Here is an 18,595-nt window from a genome sequence, read left to right on the forward strand (position 1 = left end):
GGGGATGTGACAGACACAGAGGGTTATTAGGGGAGTACTGGGGGATGTGACAGATACACAGGGTTATTAGGGGGAGTATTGAGGGATGTGACAGATATTATTAGGGGGGAGTTATTAGGGGAGTATTTCCCTGCAGGTCCCGGTGACAGATACACAGTGACATTGGGGGGAGTATTATGGGGAGTATTATGGGGAGTATTTACCTGCAGCTCCTGGTGACAGAAGAAGATGAATAAAACATACAACTAAAGAACCTAAAGCCAATACAAAGCTTTCAATCAATCAGCGATCAGCAGGCGGGCACCTCACTCCGCTCCACCAATGAGAGCAGGGAAGGCGTGACGCCACCACATCCCTCCAACCAATCAACGACTAGGCGATGGACGCCCCGACCCTTCGCCAATCCGAGTCAGGCACCACCCACCAGCACAAGGTAGGCGTGGCCGCGAGGGCACGGTCCAGCCAATCCCGTGGCTGTGCCGAGGGCTCGCGCCGCGGTGGGGTGAGCTGTGGGCGGAGCGAGCGCTGGTGTCATGGCCGCCGCCAGGGTGTTCATCCGATGCGTTCTGAGTAGAACAGCGGGGACCCGAGTGGCAGCAGCAGAGGGGAGGAGCCGATACTGTGTGCGGGGAGAAGAGGGGAGGTTAGAGAGGAGCCGGATAAATACTTCTCCGCCACCTAAAACACAGATTAGGGACACGTACCCCTCACCCCCTCCTAATACACAGATAAGGGACACGTACCCCTCACCCCTCCTAGTACACAGATAAGGGACACTACCGCTCACCCCCTCCTAATACAAAGATCAGGGGCACGCACCCCTCACCCCCTCCTAATACACAGATTAGGGACACGTACCCCTCCTAATACACAGACGTCAGGGACACGTACCCCTAACCCCCTACTAATATACAGACGTCGGTGACACGTACCCCTCACCCCCTCCTAATACACAGACACGGGGACACGTACCCCTCACCCCCTCCTAATACACAGACACGGGGACATGTACATCTCACCACCTCCTAATACAGGGATATGTCCCTCTCACCATCTCCTAATTCACAGACATGAGGGACATGTACCCCTCACACCCTCCTAATACACAGACATCGGGGACATGTATCCCTTACCCCCTCCTAATACACAAACGTCGGGGACACGTACATCTCACCCCCTCCTAATACACAGAGATAGGAATGACGTACATCTCAACCCTGCCTAATACAGAGACATTGGGGTGACGTACATCTTGCTCCCTCCTAATACAGAAACATCGGGGACACATACATCTCACCCCCTCCTAATACAGAGACGTCTGGGACACGTACCTCTCATTCCCTCTGAATACACGTACCTCTTCTCCTCCCCCTCACCTAACATGCAGATACATGAGACTGGTCTCTAATAAGCTTTGATTGGCCTGCCTCTCCCATATTTCTTAGCCACACCGGGGTTAATAAGAGTGATGTTTTTTTTTGTTTGTTTTTTCTCCCACAAAAAAGTTCAGCACCTGAGCCCAAGACTGTGAAAGTCCCAAAGATCTACACAAAAACAGGAGACAAAGGTGTGTGTGTGTGTGTCTGTCTCTGATTTGGCAACTATAATCTAAATGTGATGATATGAGCTATGTTAAAACAGGATTGTAGGCGCCGGGTCCCATTCTCTCCTATGAATCCTCCAACTCTCTGTTCTCAGGGTTCTCCAGCACCTACACAGGTGAAAGGAGACCTAAAGATGATGTCGTGTTTGAAGCATTGGGAGCAACGGATGAACTGAGTTCAGCTATCGGGTAACACATTGTACTTTACATGGGCAGTGCTGAAAGCGACATGTTTATTAGGCTAAGTCCCCAGTGCAAGCTGGCGGCGTGACTCACTCCACTCCACCAATGAGCCGTGTGTGCAGCAGCCTCCAGCGGGATCATAGCCTTAGGTTAAATGTAGCTATCTAAACGTTTCCCTCCCCAGTGAAAATGAGACAAGTAGAAGTATTTTTACGTACAATAGATTACAGTAGTAGGTTTATGCTCCAAGGAGCTTCATTCTAAGTCTTCGTTTATAGTGTGAGACGAAGTGCATGGAGTCACATCGAGCGATACCTGCACTCTGATGGGGAGGCGTGGCTGTGACATCACCAGGCTGGCTCGCCCTCATTGGCTGAACCGCTCACGTGACGCAAAAATACGAAATTATTTGTCGGCTCAAAATTCTGGCGTGCGGTCTCTCTCCCTTGCGTGGACTATGGCCGCCCCGATAAAGCTACTATATTCTGTTCGTGTCGCGTGCACAATAATCGCAGCTTAAGAAGGTGATATGGGAGACTGGAGAAGTTGATATTCTGAAGATGTTTGTGGTCTCTGATGGCTGCTCATATCACTTTTTCATTTGCTTCCTAGGCTTGCCAGAGAATTCAGTCTGGATGCAGATCACCCATTTGTGTCGGAGCTGGAGAAGGTACGCTCCCCAGATGCACAGCGTTCTCATGTTCATTTAATGTGAGAGCTAAACTGGGACCCTGCAGAATTATCGGCTTTTGGCAGGGGGCTAGTTAGGAGCCAGAGAAAATGACACAGCTGTATTGATCAGGGATCTGTTATAAAGCAGAACTCGTATATTAGGGAGTTAATGCATTATTGAGATTTGTAACTTAATGTTGTAACTTGCAGATCCAGTGTATGCTGCAGGATGTTGGATCAAACATTGCGACACCCCTGTCTTCAGCTAGAGAAAGCCACAAAGGTAATTCTTGCAACGATTTCTGCAGGGCACACTGTCAGATTAATCCCGAGTCATTCTTTTTATATTTTAATTTTTTTACATAATTGGAACCATGGTGTCCTCCGATGCTGAACCTTGCTATTTGCAGTGCTGGGGACCCTTCCCTCTCCCCTGAGAATTACAGTGGTACATGCCGGGGTCATGCTCCCTTGGGAGGATACACTATGGCTGTTCATTTCTCACTGGGCCAATAGGAAGCCGCCACATCATTGGTTGCGGCTTCCTATTGGTCTACAGCAATGGCCATATTGGATTCTCCATGAGGAGCAGCGGCCACTACCACAGTAATTATCTCGGTAACCGGGGAGTCCGGGGCGCTGAGTGGGATGTGAAGAAGAAACCAATCCCCAGCTTGTCCATCCCGTCATTTTGTCCTTTCCGCAGTCAGAACATCGTTCAGTGTGGCGCCCGTGCAGGAGCTGGAGCAATGGATTGATAAATACACCGCTCTACTTCCCCCGCTGACCAACTTCATCTTACCTGTATGTGTAACACAACCACACGCACGCGCACACCTACAGCGTTTCAGCCTTTACTCCTATATCTGGTCCATAACCCAACTGCTCCCCACTAATTTGCACACAGCCAAAGCTTGATTTAATAGAATAGAGATCCTAATACACTTTATATTCAGCCTTCTTGATACTGAAGAAGCTACTTGTGTGGATAACCGTATACATGTGGACTAGAGTCCAATAATGTTATATAGAATAGCATCACAAGCAAAACTACAACTCCCAGCATCCCATGCAGCATGGGATGCTCAAAACCGCAAAGAATAGCCTGGGAAATATGGCTCATCCAAGGGCCACTACTAGGGAACCAGTGATGTGGCTGCTTTGGGTCATATTACCGGATTTTAAAGTAGGATACTTTTTATCTCCCGAGTGACTGTACTAAAGGACTAACCCATACATTGTCTCCTTCCAGTCCGGCGGTAAGAGCAGCGCAGCCCTTCACGTTGCCCGATCGGTGTGCCGAAGAGCCGAGCGGATGTAAGGAAGCAAGTTACCAGCTGGTTATTACTCTAAGAGCAATAAAACCTCAGGGAATTATTACCGCAAAGAAATACTAGGCGGCCAGACTGACCTTAGTGTTAAACAGATACTAAAACAGTCATTATCAGCGTTGTACTGATTGTACATGTAGTTTGACATCGCTGAACTGAAAAGTAGTATTGTAGGCACCGGAAACCACTCTCCTACAATAATTTAATTCCCCTTGCCCATAGAGCTTACATTCTACATTTTAGGAAGCACAAGGTGATCGATTAGTTTGCCCAAGGTTACACAATGCTGGTACTTGGATTCAGATAGTAATTACCTCCGTTCTTCTTCCCAGTGTGTTCAGGGTGATACAGTCGGGAGAGGCGGATCCAAATGTTGGCAAATATTTGAACAGGTAAATCATACTAATTAGAGCCAGCTCTGTGTGTGATGCATGAAGGGTTACTGGCTGAACCGCCGGGAGCGTGGCCTAGCGCTCTGTCGCTAGTGTTAATCACAATTTTTGGGTCTGCCTGAAAAACTCGCTGCGCAGCGGCCCCGGCCCCACTGAGGGGCAGCTCTTGTCCCCGCAGCGCCTATAGCGAGCGCTGCAGCAGCCAGCGGGGACCAAGCCTTATTCACAGTGGTGTCTTCACTGCCTACATCGCTCCATGGCAAAAGCAGTTATCCTTCTTTTACCTGAGCAATCGCAGCACCACACGTCACTGATCTGTTCCTATTATCCCTAGGATATATGAGCTTGCACAGTTGAGCAGGGGGTGCCCAACTCCAGTCTTCAAGCCCCACCAACAGGTCAGGGTTTCTCAGCTTCAGCACAGGTGGCTCAGACTGAGCCACCTGTGTTGAAGCAGGGACTGATTGAACCACCTGTGCTAAAGCTGGGATATCCTTAAAACCTGACCAATGGGGGGGGCTGGAGTGGAGGCCCCCTCCACCCTGCAGTAGAGGACTTGATCATGTACATTTTGCATTAATTAGGTATAAACCACATCACATGTCTGTCTTGGCAAAGGAGTTGCTGTATCCCTCAAACCATCTTTCAGGCTGAGCGACTACCTTTTCACGTTGGCACGGTACGCAGCCAAGGAAGAAGGCAGGAATGAAACGGTCTACACAAGGACACACCCATGAAGTCGGACTCCAAATGTGGTGCAAAGGAACTGTTGCATTTACATTTAACCCTTCGCTGGTGTGACTGGCACAGCATTACTAAGGGTGAACAATGGTTTGAATTGCCAGACATACATGGACTTGACCTTGTGCTGCTGCAAAGGTTTCTGGGTACAGACCTACAGATGAAGATAACATGTGTTTGCGTTAGCCCCTCTTGCTGCTGGAGGGGCCTGGCGATGCATTGCTCCACAATAAGGTTCATCAGCTAGTGTTATCTGCTACACCTCCTATGCAAGAAGAGGTCAGAGAAAGATGCTGACCAGAGAGCCATTCCAAATTGCAGAGGTCAAACAATGGCACAAGTAACCTGATGGGGCCTGAACCATGCTATTAACCTGGAACAATCCGCCTGGGTGAGAAACGGCAATAGAGTTGAAAGAAAATGTATCAACTTGTAAAAGATCTTCTAAATAAATAATACTGGCAGTCCCTGTCTGATATGACTATTTGGGATATGGTCTGCCCTGTGCCCCTTAAATGTGCAATCCCTCCTAGGACCAAAGTGAACTAATTCCAGCGACATGGTTGTGGGGGTCTCATTGGAAATTTAAAAAGGAGAGTAACTTTTATAAGGTGGGAAAGCAAAGATCTCATGAGGTATACTTATTTAAGCCCTAATATGGGCATATCCACGTATCTGTGGACTGCCACTAAATGAGTGAGAGGGTAATGCGTGGTATGTATCCTTGCATTTCATCTCACAATGTACCCTTCTATGGGGTGGCACTTTATAATTAAAATAAAATATGGGCAGTTGAGTCTTCCAAGAATCATAGCAAAGAACTCAATAGCGTTAACATCTGTGTCTCCTAATGTATGATAATAGAATCTGGTCCCCCAACATGCAGTTTGAATGAATTAAATCTCTATCTGATACCATTATTAAAAGCATTATTGTCCAGCATCTGCCTCTCCTGTGCAGATTATTACTATCAAAGGCTAATTATTTGTATTCTACCAATGGTACGCTGCCCAGACCCTCCTGCTCTACCAATGGTACGCTGCCCAGACCCTCCTGCTCTGCCAATGGTACGCTGCCCGGACCCTCCTGCTCTGCCAATGGTACGCTGCCCGGACCCTCCTGCTCTGCCAATGGTACGCTGCCCAGACCCTCCTGCTCTGCCAATGGTACGCTGCCCAGACCCTCCTGCTCTGCCAATGGTACGCTGCCCAGACCCTCCTGCTCTGCCAATGGTACGCTGCCCAGACCCTCCTGCTCTGCCAATGGTACACCCCCACCCAGACCCTCCTGCTCTGCCAATGGTACACCCCCACCCAGACCCTCCTGCTCTGCCAATGGTAAGCCACCACTCAGACCCTGCTGCTCTGCCAATGGCATTCACCCCTTCCCACTCCACTCAGCCCCCCATTCCTCCTGATTGGCTCTAACCCCCACTCAACCACCCCTCCATATGGCCTCACCTTACACACACACCCCCACCCGCCTGCTACTTTCCCCTCCTCCTGGCTGATTGATGGGTTCATCTCCCCCTATTGGACGCTCTGTGAGTCAGGCATTCAGCGTTGCATTTATATCAACGTTTGGCTAGGTGCCAATAATGGCCAGAATTTTAACCAACCAGGAGGCAGCATTACACTAATCTGCCTAGCCTATAATAACACAATGCATAGCACTGCTTGTGTTAGAGGCTCATTCTTAACCCTTGAGAGAATGCCTCAAGGATGGTGATATGTGTGGTTATAGGCTAAACAGGAGGGCTGTAATGCTGCCTTCCTGGTTGGCATCATAATTGAAAAAAATTAAAAATTTGTCTTGGAAGGTTAAACCATCTTATTAAATAGGCAGGACAGCTCCCCCCCCTCCCCAGCTTTTCAGTTGAATACGTTAATAAAATATAAAATTAAAAAAAAAAAAAGAGATAAATTAAAGGTTAGACTTGGGAGGGTGTGAGATGGGAGGGTGTGATCAGCAAGAGATTGTACAGCCAGAGTATCCCCTTCCCGGCTCTCTGATAAGGAAAATACTTGATTGAATAGTGAGGGGGAGAGGGTGTGTTTGTCAAAGGCCCCTATGAAATTCAACTGCTCGCCTACATGGCATTGCAACTGATTCTCAAAGAACCTGCAACATGCTGATCAGAACTGATGCTTATGGGCTGAAAGGTGGTTGTTGCTGGATGTGCTTCACAGAACACTTTCTAGATTCCGATAACCTGGTGGCTGGAGTCCCAGTCTCCAATTGAGGTTGATTAGCAGAATATTGGAAAACCAAATGCAGATAGAGCTAGTGATACAAATAAAGATTAGGTGGCCATGGTAAGTGCCAAACACACCCACCCCACATTCAGCATTCTATCTACATAAGAGCCCAGCAGACTTGAGCTATCGGTCCTCAATAGCCAATTCCATATGTTCTGCTGAAGGCCATCTCCTCTGCTCCATCTGTCTACAGCACTCTGACGTCGGAAACCCCTCACCTTTCGGCACCTTACCGGTGACACTCTGCTCTCCCAGCATTTACCAATCCCCATCTTAAAGTCATGCTCTTCAGCTGGTAAATGTAGGCCTCTGGGTTCACCTCTGACTCCTAAATCACTTCCTTGCCCCCTCAAGTATGTGCTCTACTGCAGTTTCTCCTATTGTATTCTGTGCCATGTGAACAGGAGCGCTCACTTTGCTATAGCTTCTTCCTAACGTCTTGGGTCTCTCACCCCGGCAAGCGCTTTCATCCCGGGGCACAATGACCAATTACTGCGGCTGGGTGCTGTTTACATGTATTTTATTAATAATTTTTTTTTTTTAATGTTTTTTCAATTGTATTTTTTTTCTAAAAATGTCATACATATAATACAGAGAGAAAAGGCAAAAAGTTTAAAGTACAAACTAGTTCTCAGAAAATATCATCTTTACGGCTACAAATGGCACCAGCATTTTAAGACACTCACCAGCTACCTTTACATTCAGGAGTCCTGTTTATAAAAGCATTTGCTTACAAGTATGCCATCCACCCCTGAATTTAGAGTGAGTGTGTGTAGGGGAGCTAAAACCCCAATTGGGACAAACAGCTTTACCTCCTCCGCACCTTACTCACCATTTTTATTTTTTAAATTTATTATTTTTTTTCCATTTTTTTTTCGTTTTACCGGCAGGTATCTGGGAAACCAGTAGGTCTCCGCAGCTGGGATGAACGTGGTTCAACCCAGGAGACCCCCTGCATATGTAAAAAGAATGAAAAGGGGGGGAGGGGGAGAAAGTGGAGCGGTGGGGAGGAGAACTGCTCCTTTAAATGAAAAAACAAAATACATTTCAATTGTTAGCCGTACGTGCCACACGGGACCTCCCTCTTTACTTGCTGAAAGAACATTAGTTCAGTGCATTGCATCCAAATGCCTGCATAAAACACTGCATGCAACACTGGTGACGCAAAGGATTCTGGGAATATGCAACAACCTACAGTTTGGCGAGGCTCGTCACAGCAGCAGGGAGAGGGGGCACCGTTCAGGGAGTACATAGTCCGTTATAAAATCTGGCACCAGCTGCTTCTCCGGGAGAGGGAGCTGGCCCACAGCATGAGACGCAGCTGTTTCTCGGTGTAGGGAGGGTAGCGCAGGTAGGTGACACACTCAACCGCGCTATTCCGTAGCAGGCAGGCGCGCCGGTGCGAGAAGGCGGCAAAGCTGTGCTTGCCTCCGTAGATGCCCACGCCGCTGTTTCCTGCGGTACACGGTGGTTGACAGAAAAGGTTACATTCGGGAGATGGATGACAGGTTTTGCCCTATACCAGGGATGGCCAGCTCCAGTTCAAGGGCCTCGATAACAGGATATCCCAGCTTCAGCACAGGTGGCTCAATCTTTGAGCCACCTGTGCTGAAGCAGGGATATCCTGGAATCCTGACCTGTTATTGGCCCTTGAGGACTGGAGTTGGCCACCCCCGTCTTATACGTTGCAGGAGAACAGATTGGGAGGGGGTAGGGAGGGTGGGGTGCGGTGGATATTGAGGCAGTGATGGGGGTGGTATAGGAATATTATAAGGCTTTCCTTACCCACTCCCCCGCAGGGCAGGCTGGTGCACAAGCTCTGCGTCATACTGTCATTTGAGCAGAAGCTTCCGCTAGAAGTCTTGCACATAATCTCAGAAGTGACCTGTAATCAGAGTCCAGCGGTTAAAGTGTGGGGTTCTTACGAGGCACAGAGTCCTAATACTTTTCCATTTCTTAAAAGCTAGAGTGGCCACTAGCTTCTTATTTACAGTTCTTCAATTTAGCAAGACTCCCTTCCTTGGTGCATAAGGTATATAGCAAGCAGAATCCAAACAGGAACTGGAGCACAGCCTCACCAATGCAACATGGGACACCGGAATTACTTGCAAGGATTTATTGGGTTAAAAGAACACAGGGACAAAGTCCTGACAAAAACGGACATGTTTCACGCTCAGGGCGCTTTATCAAAGAGTATGGTATATAAACCTCTCCGAGATATAGATTTGTCCCAATGTTACATTTTAGTGTTTGTTAAATGAAACACTAGCAAGTGTTTAGAAAAATATACTAGACAGCACACAAAAATGTGTCTGGGTGGTGCACATGGGAACTAGCAATTGTTTACACCACTTCAACCACTACAAAGATCAGCATGAAACACAGAGCACTTCAGCAAAATTGGGGAAGGTGAAAGCTGAATTTAACCATTATACACAAACACACAAAGGAAAAAAAAAATGGTTCACTTGTTTGCTTCTGGTGTTAGAAATGTCATTTTTTTAAAAAAATCTTTTGTGTCATTCTATTTGTAATTTTTCTGCGACTGTCACGTGGTTAATTGAAGCATAATTTGTGGAAATAAAATTTAAAAAAAAACCCTCTATTAAAAACTCTCCTATACACAGTTTATAAACTGATCTTACTTTTGTCATAAGTAAAGATTACTCAAGGTAATTTAACCCTTTGAGTGCCACGGGCCCCTCCGGCCAGCTCGGTCACGTGACCGCAGCGGCCATTGTCCTGGAAACGGAAGAGGATTCTGCCGTTGCCCTGCCAGGCACAGCGCGTCCTGTGCTCCGTGGGAATTCAGTACGTGATCCAGCCTCCCCGGGGCGTGTCATGGAAGCCACCGGCGTGCAAGACACCAGGACAGTGACCAAGTCTTGAGGCCCTCAAAAGAGATTTCTTTATTTCAAGAACAAAATGGAGTCTGCTACATTGAACCTAATAAATGTGGCACTGCGATTGGTTTTGTCCTGGGAGGAATTGAACCCAGAACTTGTTACAAGAGGGAATAAAAAAAAAAAATGGAAAACATTTTCACTACAATAATAAAAAAAAAAATCCAGCTTTTCACTTTATAATGCACATTTCATTTTTTTTGATTGAACTATAAAAACAAAACAAAAAAACAAACACATTCCATGTCCCCCTTTCTACTCCCCTTGTGTCTGGTGGCCAAGTGGCTTTTCAAAAAAATACTGGACACAATGGTGAAAGCTGTGACGTGCTCAAAGCGCATACACACCCCTCCTCTCCCAGCTCCATGCCGTTTCCTCCTCTTTGGCCCCACCCCCAGCCTTCTGACACCTCGTCCTGATTGCTGCTGGGTAGTGCAGCCAGCCAATCACTATGAAGGAAGCTGCCCAGCCCCCTAGCAACAGTCCTACTCTGGGAAATCCTATGGACCCCCCAGCCGGTCAGGTCACTATGTCCAGAGAGGTAATACCGGTATACACATACATGTGCAGTATTGCCTCTCATTTGTCATTCAATGCTGGACACCTGGCAACCCTAGCCCCGTGCAATATTAATCCTGGTTATAGGACAAGGGGTGATGCTGCATTTACAGTACCTGCGGATTGTCGGAATATACATATACAGCCAAAGGTCGGTCTTTCCTGTTGATGAAATGTATGGCTTCGTCCAACGTGTCTACTGGTAAAATGGGCAGGACGGGCCCCAGAATCTCCTGTTGCATGATGGGATCGGATTCCTGGACATCGATCAACACTGTAGGGGCTGTAAGGGAGGGAAACTTAACCACGTATCTGCCCAACGGGCACACACATTTCAAAGATTCCTGGAATAGTCTTAGGGCCAACAAAAGTTTTAATGGCCCCCAATATTTTTTTTTATGGTTTCCAAAAAAGGTCCCATCCTTTTAGTTTGAAAACATTGTGGAAAGGTCTTCCTTAAACCAATGTAAAAATCCGAATTATAGGCACATTTGGGTGTTCTGGAAGTGAAGAATTTGCTTTTCAGCAGGGCCCGTGTTTACTCAACCCATAGCTCGCCCTGACCCGGTGTTAGAGCCAAGCTATGGAAAGGGGTGTTCTGCCGGTGCAAACTCCTGTGCAGCACAGTGATATCATACAAAAGGGAGCCGCCAGAGGAAATCAAATCCCTCAATTCTCAGCTCATCATGTTTACAAACCAACTTCATTTAAAGACGCGTCGGTCCCCTACAGTAATTTTTACTCTAAACAGGTGTAACCCCCTCCCTATAGGGGCTACTGTATAGAGTAAAAGGGCCAGTCTAGTTAACCACCCTGGTGATGGTGTTCTGCCAATCACCAGGCAGGAGCTTAGCCCTGCCCCTTTTCTTGCCCAGAGACAAGAGAAATCAGTTGGTGGCAGTTGGGGGCAATTGGGGATACAGAGAGAGGCCGAGAGCAGAGATCAAGCTAGGGACCTACGCAGTGAGTAGTTAGGTCAAGATAGAAGCCATCGTTATTGTAGGGGACTGCACCTTTAAATTGTTACCTCGTGTTCTCTGGCTTGGAAGTCACCTCTTACCTATGTACCTGTCACCATCATCTGTCTGTCCCCCGAAGGCCACCTGTCCGCAGGTTAGCAGGTCCTTGACCCGCTTGTACTGCTCAGCGCTGGCCATGCGCCCGTAATGCGGGGACTCGTGGGGGTTAGACCCGTAGAACTCACGGACGCAGGAGCAAAGCTCGTGGACGAGAGCATCTTGAACGTCGGCCTGGCATAGGATGTATTCCGGGGCCAGAGAGTTCTGGCCGGCGTTCACAAAACGAGCCCACGCGATTCTGCGGGCGGCCACGGGAAGGTCACAAGACTTGTCCACGTAGCAGGGATTCTTTCCCCCCAGGACCAGAGACACGGGGGTGAGGTGTTTGGTGGCGGCCTGCGTCACCTGCCGGCCCGTCGTACTGTCACCTGTCACAGCAGAGACATCGCAGCATGTCACAAACATCACACGTCAAGTGCGTCCTCCTGAGAGGTCATACGCGGATATGGAAAGGAAGGGATATGGCTCATGGAGTCTACCCTAGCAAAGTGACAATGACGGTGATAAAGGGGACCTTGGAGACATCAAGACTGCCACTCGCCCTGCCGGGTACAGAGACCGCAGACAACATTGACACATTAAGTCTGTCCCATCCACATCAAGCGACCACAAACAGGAAGGAATTATGTCCCATAGTGTCCCTCCCAAGTGACAACACACTAGAGATGTCCATCCATCCTGAAAAGGTGACAGACCTAAACAGAGCTTGCCCCTCACCAGTGCAGTGACACCTGTGGCCCCGTATTTACCGTTCATGCAAAGTGACAGTGACCCCAAGATCTGGAATGTGCCCTCAGACACAGGGTGGTACAGCGACACCATGGAAGGAAGGATCTGCCACACTTTAATCTCACGGCAAGGGGACAGTAGCACCATATTGGCGATTACATTCATCATGGAACCAACGGATTTTGAAGCCCTTATGTGGCGGTGGCCTGCAGTAATACAACTGCTCCTAGCTCAGACACTACGGGAGTAAATGCGGGCGCCAATAAGGAGCAGGGCAACGTTACCCGTATAGTACACGTGGTCAAACTTGTGATCGAGTACTTCCATCAGCTCGTTATGCCCTCCGGAGATCAAGTGGTAGCAGCTCTGCAAGGAAACGGGAGAGTGACTTAAACAACTTTAAGCCCCAAAATGTAGATTACAGTAAGATAATCCTTTTGATTGACCCCTTTGCTTGCGGCACATTGCAGAGCCCCTCTGACAGTGAATGGGTTAAGGGACGTGCGATGGTCTTTAGGGTCCCCCACTGCAGCTGTAACCTCGCCCCAACTCACATTATCCAGGTATGTAGGGAGGAGTCGGTGCAGCAGGTCAGCAGCATGAGCACTGACTTCCGACGGCTTCAACACCACACAGTTACCTGGGAGAGAGAGAGAAGAGGGTACGTTTAATGGCCGAGCCCCACCTACATACATAACCCTCCCTGCCCAACACTTAGGGAGGTTTACATCAGTGTCCAATATTGGCTACTCGGGATGCGTTACCTTGTTCAGGGTGCAGGCTGGGCGTTGGTATGTAATGATGGGCGCCAGGAACTATTCATTCAAAGAGCAGCTTTATTAGCTCTTATACAAAGTCTGAGTGTACACACACACACACACACACACACACACACACAATGGAGTGTCATTGGTCTACACTGTTTGCATGGTTCCCCTAGCTTCCCCAATCCCGGCCCGCTGGGAATGTACCAAGACTTCATAATTTTCATGATACCTATAGGGTCCCCCTGCACCATTCTCCCTGGGCCCCCGACAAGTCTGGTACTACTATGATCAGCCTCCCCATCCTGGAGCAGCCTGCCACCATGTGGCCTCCTGGATGAAAGCCAGCTATGGACCTCCAATGGGGCTGGTCCAACTATGCCTAGGATTTGCGGTTTGTCGAACCCCCTTTAGGCGCATGCAGACTCCATGAACCTTAGTAGTAGTATAGGACCATTTGTGTGGGTACTCTCCCTAACTGGAAAACAATAAAACGGGATACTTTACATATCCTACACATAGGAACTTGTATAACTATTCACAGTGAGATCCCTTTAACTCCTCCCGGGATCTGAGTTCCAGAAGCTTTCCCCTTACTATTTATAGCCCAGTCTGATCTCACCGTCTCCAGGCAGAAAGGGGCGGGGCTTAACTTCTGCCGAGTCACCCCGGCACCATGTGATGGGGAAGGGGCGTTACTGTGTGGGCCCACACATTTAACCCCTTAAGACCATAGTAATCTCAAAGGGGGTTGCACGTACGTAATCCCCTTGTAAGTGCATGCAGCCGACACAGATCCAATATCCCCTGCCTGGCTCATCTCCAAGGTCTGCTCAGCATGTGATTTATGATGGACATTGCTTCAGCCAATGGCATTGGAGTCTAGCGGGAATAAGGGAGAGCTGGGGCAGAGCTGCTGCGGCCCTGAGGGACCTCGTTGCGATCAGGAGTCAGTTAGCAGTGCGACGCGACAGACGCTGGGGGGAGGGGACCAGATCACAGATCTCCAGGAGTGGAGCCAAAGTGGAACAGCTATCTGCCGAAGATTAGGAAGCACCCGTAGCCACAAAGGAGATCCTCATTGCAAGACAAGTAAAAGAGTACCAAAGAATTTGTGAAGCACAGGCCTGCTACATTCCTACACCATACAAGAGCTCCAACTGTGTGCCGGCACCTTTACAAAGGGCACACACCTGCACAGCTTCTTGTGAATTGTTTCTAACTGCATGGTGTATGTACTGAATAATCCTCATTTTTTTAAATCATATTGTTATCTTGGTGCCTAGCGATAATTACACTATAAATATCCTTGTGTTATTTATGTCACTGTAGTATGTTTCCATTTGTCTGACCTATGGCTGTGTTGGGTAAGAAGGGAGGAGGACCCAGGCCCCCACCTAAGCAGCGGGTGGAGGCATACAGTGAACGGGTTACAGCAGGCGCATCTCACCTGCAGCGACGGCTCCGACCAGTGGGATAAGACTGAGCTGGATGGGAAAACTCCAACCGCCAACTATAAGAACCACCCCCACCGGCTCTCGCTGCACAAAGCAGTCATCAAGGAAAGAAGTCTGTGGGAGGAGAGAGAACGTGAGAAGGAGAGAGGAGAAACAGAGGACACAGAGTACATGCCGGGCTGAGCTGGACCACATGTCTAATGCTCACCAGAAGAGCATGGAAATACTGGGCTCACCTGAACAGCCACCAAACAGTCTTACTGCTACTGAGCCATGAGTAGCCAAGCGATCTTTACTAATCCGTGCACCATCAGGCAACTTGTCCTCACATCCAGGACAAAACCATACAGAGCAATACCCTTTCACAACACCAAATGTATTCAATCACCAGTAGAATGAAGGAATAGTATGTGGTGATCTGGAAAAATTAAATCCTACCACAGCCTACAGAGAGGCTACACCCAGGCACCATACCTGGGGGAGACCCACCACTGCCTACAGAGAGGCTACACCCAGGCACCATACCTGCAGGAGACCTACCACTGCCTACACCTTGGCACCATATCTGTGGGAGACCTACCACTGCCTACACCCAGGCACCATACCTGTGGGAGACCCACCACTGCCTACAAAGGAGGCTACACTCTACCACCAAACCTGCAGGAGACCTACCACTGCCTACACCATACCCGAGGGAAACCTACCTCTGCCTAAACCCAGGCACGATACCGGTGGTTGATGCACCACTGCCTACACCCAGGCACCATACATGTGGGAGACCTACCGCTGCCTACACCCTGGCACCATACCTGTGGGAGACCTACCACTGCCTACAGAGGCGCAAAACCCAGACACCATACCTGCGGAGGGTAAAAGACCTAAAGTAGACGTAGACTTTGTGCCAAAACAGACTGCGCTCCAACAGCCTTGAAAGCGAGACCGACAGACAGAGCTTGAAGACCAGAAAGAGCAGACTGCGCCCCACAGGGGTGAGCAGCAAGGGTGAGCAGACTGCCTTGCGAGGGTGAACAGCAAGAGCGCGCAGACTGCGCCCCGTGGGGTGAGATGACACTTCCTGCTGCACAACACACCAATGTGAGGAGCGCTCACTTCCAGAAACTCACAGCTCAGATCCGGAATGTCAACAATATAGGAGAGAAAAACGGTGACCCTCCCAGGGGAAGAATAAAAACATAGCAGCACCTGTCAGACCGAGACACCCCTAAAACCCCACGTGTAACTAGTACCCATCTACCTTGTACATATTGTAACATGCCCACTTTTCATACAAACGTTGGCAACACTGGAATGCTCTAATGCCAAAAAAGCCGATTTGATTTGAGAGACAGACGAGTAAGACAGGGAGGTCCAGTCACAGAGAGGGGAGCACACAGAGGGCACTATTTTATCTCAAATAATTTCAAGTACAACACACGGCATGCAGCACGTGGCACACAATACACAGACAAGAGCACCAGACAAAGTATGTCTATAGAAAGGGGCACACAGAGCTTAGTCAGATGTTGCCCGTCCCACAGACTGCAGCGCTGCGTTGCTTGCCGTGAAGGGGTTACATGTACCCACCATGCTTTTCTGGACGTATTTTGGCTGCATCCACTTCTCCAGGTTCCTTATGGCATACAACGCTTCGTTCTTTACCGTGGTGATGTCGGATAAAACCGTTTCAAACTTGGGCTAGAGAGAGGACAGCGTTACATACACAACGCAGGCGTCCTGCATTTTATTCACATAGACACGCAGTGCTGGTCAGCGGACAAGAACCTCTTAACCCACCGAAATGTGGTCAAAGAAAGATACAGCCCCGAGCTGGGCAACTGGCACCAAACAGTGCCGGTGTCTCCATTTTAATTTCAAACCTCTTAACCCACCTCCTCTGCCCATTCTGTAGGGTTTCTTATATGGGATGGATCAGTGGCTTAAAAAGTAGAGGTACTGTGCCAGATTTAAAAAAAAAAAAAAAAAAAAAAAAAAGGATCCACACTTGTTACACATTGGGGAAAGGGGATTCTTTATGAAAATAGTGGAATTTAGATTTTGTGTGGTGCAAAAGTTAAAAATAAGTTGTCGTACGCTAAAGCTTCCATCACACCGACTGTTGGGTTTGCCCATTGCTAGGCAGAGAAGGTATTTGGTCTTACAGTAGCAACACACAACTGTCTTCTTATCCCCTACAACGTAACACTTTACAGAGATATTATACAATACAATTTGCGGTACGGATATCTCTGCCTCAAAGAGCTTACAGTCTAATGGGTGCATTGTGAGACACAGAGACAGGAGTACGTGGGAATGCCAATTTTATACCACAAAGGTGAAGACGGTAAGAGTGGGTACAGTGGGTCTTGAAGACGGGGTGGAGCAGGTACGGAGGAGCAGGGTGAGAAGAGGCAGGACAGAGCAGTAGAAACGCGTCGGACAGAGAAGCCAGTACTGAGAAGAGCAGAAGAGGCGAGCAGGTACATGAGGGGGAGAATTTTGTAGGCAATATGGAATCTGGTGCCCCACGAGGGGATACAGACCCTGTGCATATCCTTCTCCAACGCTTCCACAAACTCCATCTCGTGTTCCTCCAGCATCTGGAATATGGCCTCCAGCTGGGAGACCCGAAACGCGTAAGGCCTGGTCTTCCCGGATGAGAAGGCCTCTCGGGATTTCCTCAGGACATCTTCACCCAGGGAAGACGAGGACGATTTCCTTGTGTGACTGTCACCCGACATCGTTCTGTGGGAAACGGGGAAACCGGGTATTAGCATCATGCTGAAAACGTGACCGGACCACTACAGCCACGTGGGATAAAAGTGCACTAATGGCAGTGACCTGTTTAGGGGTGGCATCTGGATGATTAATGCCTTTTGTACCCAAAGCTGACACTTCAGTATTTATAAAAATATTTTTTATTAAAGTCTGTTTGTAAACACTGAACCGAGACTTGGGAGGGGTATGATTTCCTACGTTTGCTCTTCTGTGTGATATCACTTTGTTAAGAGTTTGCACAGGCAGAGTTTGCACAGGTAAAGGCCCCCTCTCTCCCCTTATCTTCATTGGGTCTCTGATAAGGATAGGGTGGGGTTAGGGCAACAAAAAGGAACCCCAAAACTATTGTGTGACTACTACTCGCCCATTCAGACTCTCCTGAGAAATGGACCAGTAACCGTTAAAGTGCCTTAAGGTGTGACTGGAGCTTTAAACCTCTTGCTGCACTTTAGTATGGCATTTACCTTTTAAACACCCTAAACCAACGGGCGGGGGAAGGAGAGGCGTTGGAGGTATTCATAGCTTCTGATCCACATGCTCCGATGTACCTGCCTGCATCCAAAGGGTTAAAGAAAGCTCATTGGGATGCTTAATGTAAAAGAGAAGCCGGTCATATTAACACTTTACAGGTGCACAATATAGGACCAGCAGACGTATAGTAAAACATTGCATAGGTGCACCATGCTGTCACGAGAGAATAGCACATATATACAATAACCGGGCCAGATTGAACAAGACTAGGATATAGTAAACTGAATGAGTTTATTTCCTATGAGCAGAACAGACAATACATCAAGCAAATAACATTACAGAAATATTTACACTTACTGAGGTGGGACAAGGAGATATTCAGCCGAATAGCAGCTCCTTAGTTGTTATAGGTCACAACAAGCACGACAAAAACGACAGCAACAAGCAACCAACACAGGAATAAGGGGTGCACGCAACTATATAGATGCAGACCCCCATTCCTACCATGGCAGTTCAGTTATTGGTGAACAATTCTCTTGACCCAATCACAGGTTGCCAGGTAACGCAAAAATCTGGGTTTACCCAGCCCCTCATTAATACAACCCTCCCCTGTAGCTACTTGGCCAGCCAATTTATAAAAAACTATGACATGATGCCTTCGTTGCCATCCTGTCTAGCA

At 48.4% G+C, this 18,595-nt stretch overlaps 2 protein-coding genes across 4 annotated transcripts; one reads left to right on the top strand and one right to left on the bottom strand.

Moving 5' to 3' along the window:
- Positions 1–486: 486 nt before the first annotated feature.
- Positions 487–5,386, top strand: LOC142464974 (corrinoid adenosyltransferase MMAB-like). 3 transcript variants are annotated; one of them, XM_075568768.1, is made up of 9 exons: positions 487–643; positions 1,506–1,567; positions 1,699–1,792; positions 2,399–2,456; positions 2,669–2,741; positions 3,165–3,262; positions 3,711–3,775; positions 4,122–4,181; positions 4,766–4,856. In XM_075568768.1, the coding sequence occupies exons 1-9, from the start codon at positions 534–536 to the stop codon at positions 4,833–4,835; spliced, it is 690 nt and encodes a 229-aa protein (XP_075424883.1). In that variant the 5' UTR covers positions 487–533; the 3' UTR covers positions 4,836–4,856. The 3 variants fall into 3 exon arrangements, with proteins under 3 accessions (XP_075424883.1, XP_075424882.1, XP_075424884.1); XM_075568767.1 differs by having other exon boundaries at positions 488–643; positions 4,831–5,386; XM_075568769.1 differs by lacking the exon at positions 3,711–3,775 and having other exon boundaries at positions 488–643; positions 4,831–5,386.
- A 2,303-nt stretch (positions 5,387–7,689) lies between these two features.
- On the bottom strand, positions 7,690–18,268 carry LOC142464976 (aldehyde dehydrogenase family 3 member B1-like). The gene is made up of 10 exons (XM_075568771.1): positions 17,910–18,268; positions 17,211–17,412; positions 16,255–16,365; positions 14,664–14,784; positions 13,004–13,089; positions 12,734–12,815; positions 11,702–12,088; positions 10,758–10,924; positions 8,966–9,065; positions 7,690–8,635 (listed from the first exon to the last, which is right to left on the bottom strand). The coding sequence occupies exons 1-10, from the start codon at positions 17,963–17,965 to the stop codon at positions 8,439–8,441; spliced, it is 1,509 nt and encodes a 502-aa protein (XP_075424886.1). The 5' UTR covers positions 17,966–18,268; the 3' UTR covers positions 7,690–8,438.
- Positions 18,269–18,595: the final 327 nt, after the last annotated feature.

This window comes from Ascaphus truei, chromosome 13, assembly GCF_040206685.1.
Source record: "Ascaphus truei isolate aAscTru1 chromosome 13, aAscTru1.hap1, whole genome shotgun sequence".
Classification (NCBI taxonomy): Eukaryota; Metazoa; Chordata; class Amphibia; order Anura; family Ascaphidae; genus Ascaphus; species Ascaphus truei.

Coding starts and splice junctions, on each gene's coding strand:
- LOC142464976 (XM_075568771.1), bottom strand. CDS start 17,965: ATGAATACCTCCAACGCCTCTCCTTCCCCCGCCCGTTGGTTTAGGGTG. Junction 16,366..17,210: donor TGGAGAAGGATATGCACAGG/GTCTGTATCCCC, acceptor TCCTCTCTCTAG/CCCAAGTTTGAAACGGTTTT. Junction 8,636..8,965: donor CCTGCCCTGCGGGGGAGTGG/GTAAGGAAAGCC, acceptor CGTGTACCGCAG/GAAACAGCGGCGTGGGCATC.
- LOC142464974 (XM_075568767.1), top strand. CDS start 534: ATGGCCGCCGCCAGGGTGTTCATCCGATGCGTTCTGAGTAGAACAGCG. Junction 2,742..3,164: donor AGCTAGAGAAAGCCACAAAG/GTAATTCTTGCA, acceptor TCCTTTCCGCAG/TCAGAACATCGTTCAGTGTG. Junction 4,182..4,830: donor GTTGGCAAATATTTGAACAG/GTAAATCATACT, acceptor ACCATCTTTCAG/GCTGAGCGACTACCTTTTCA.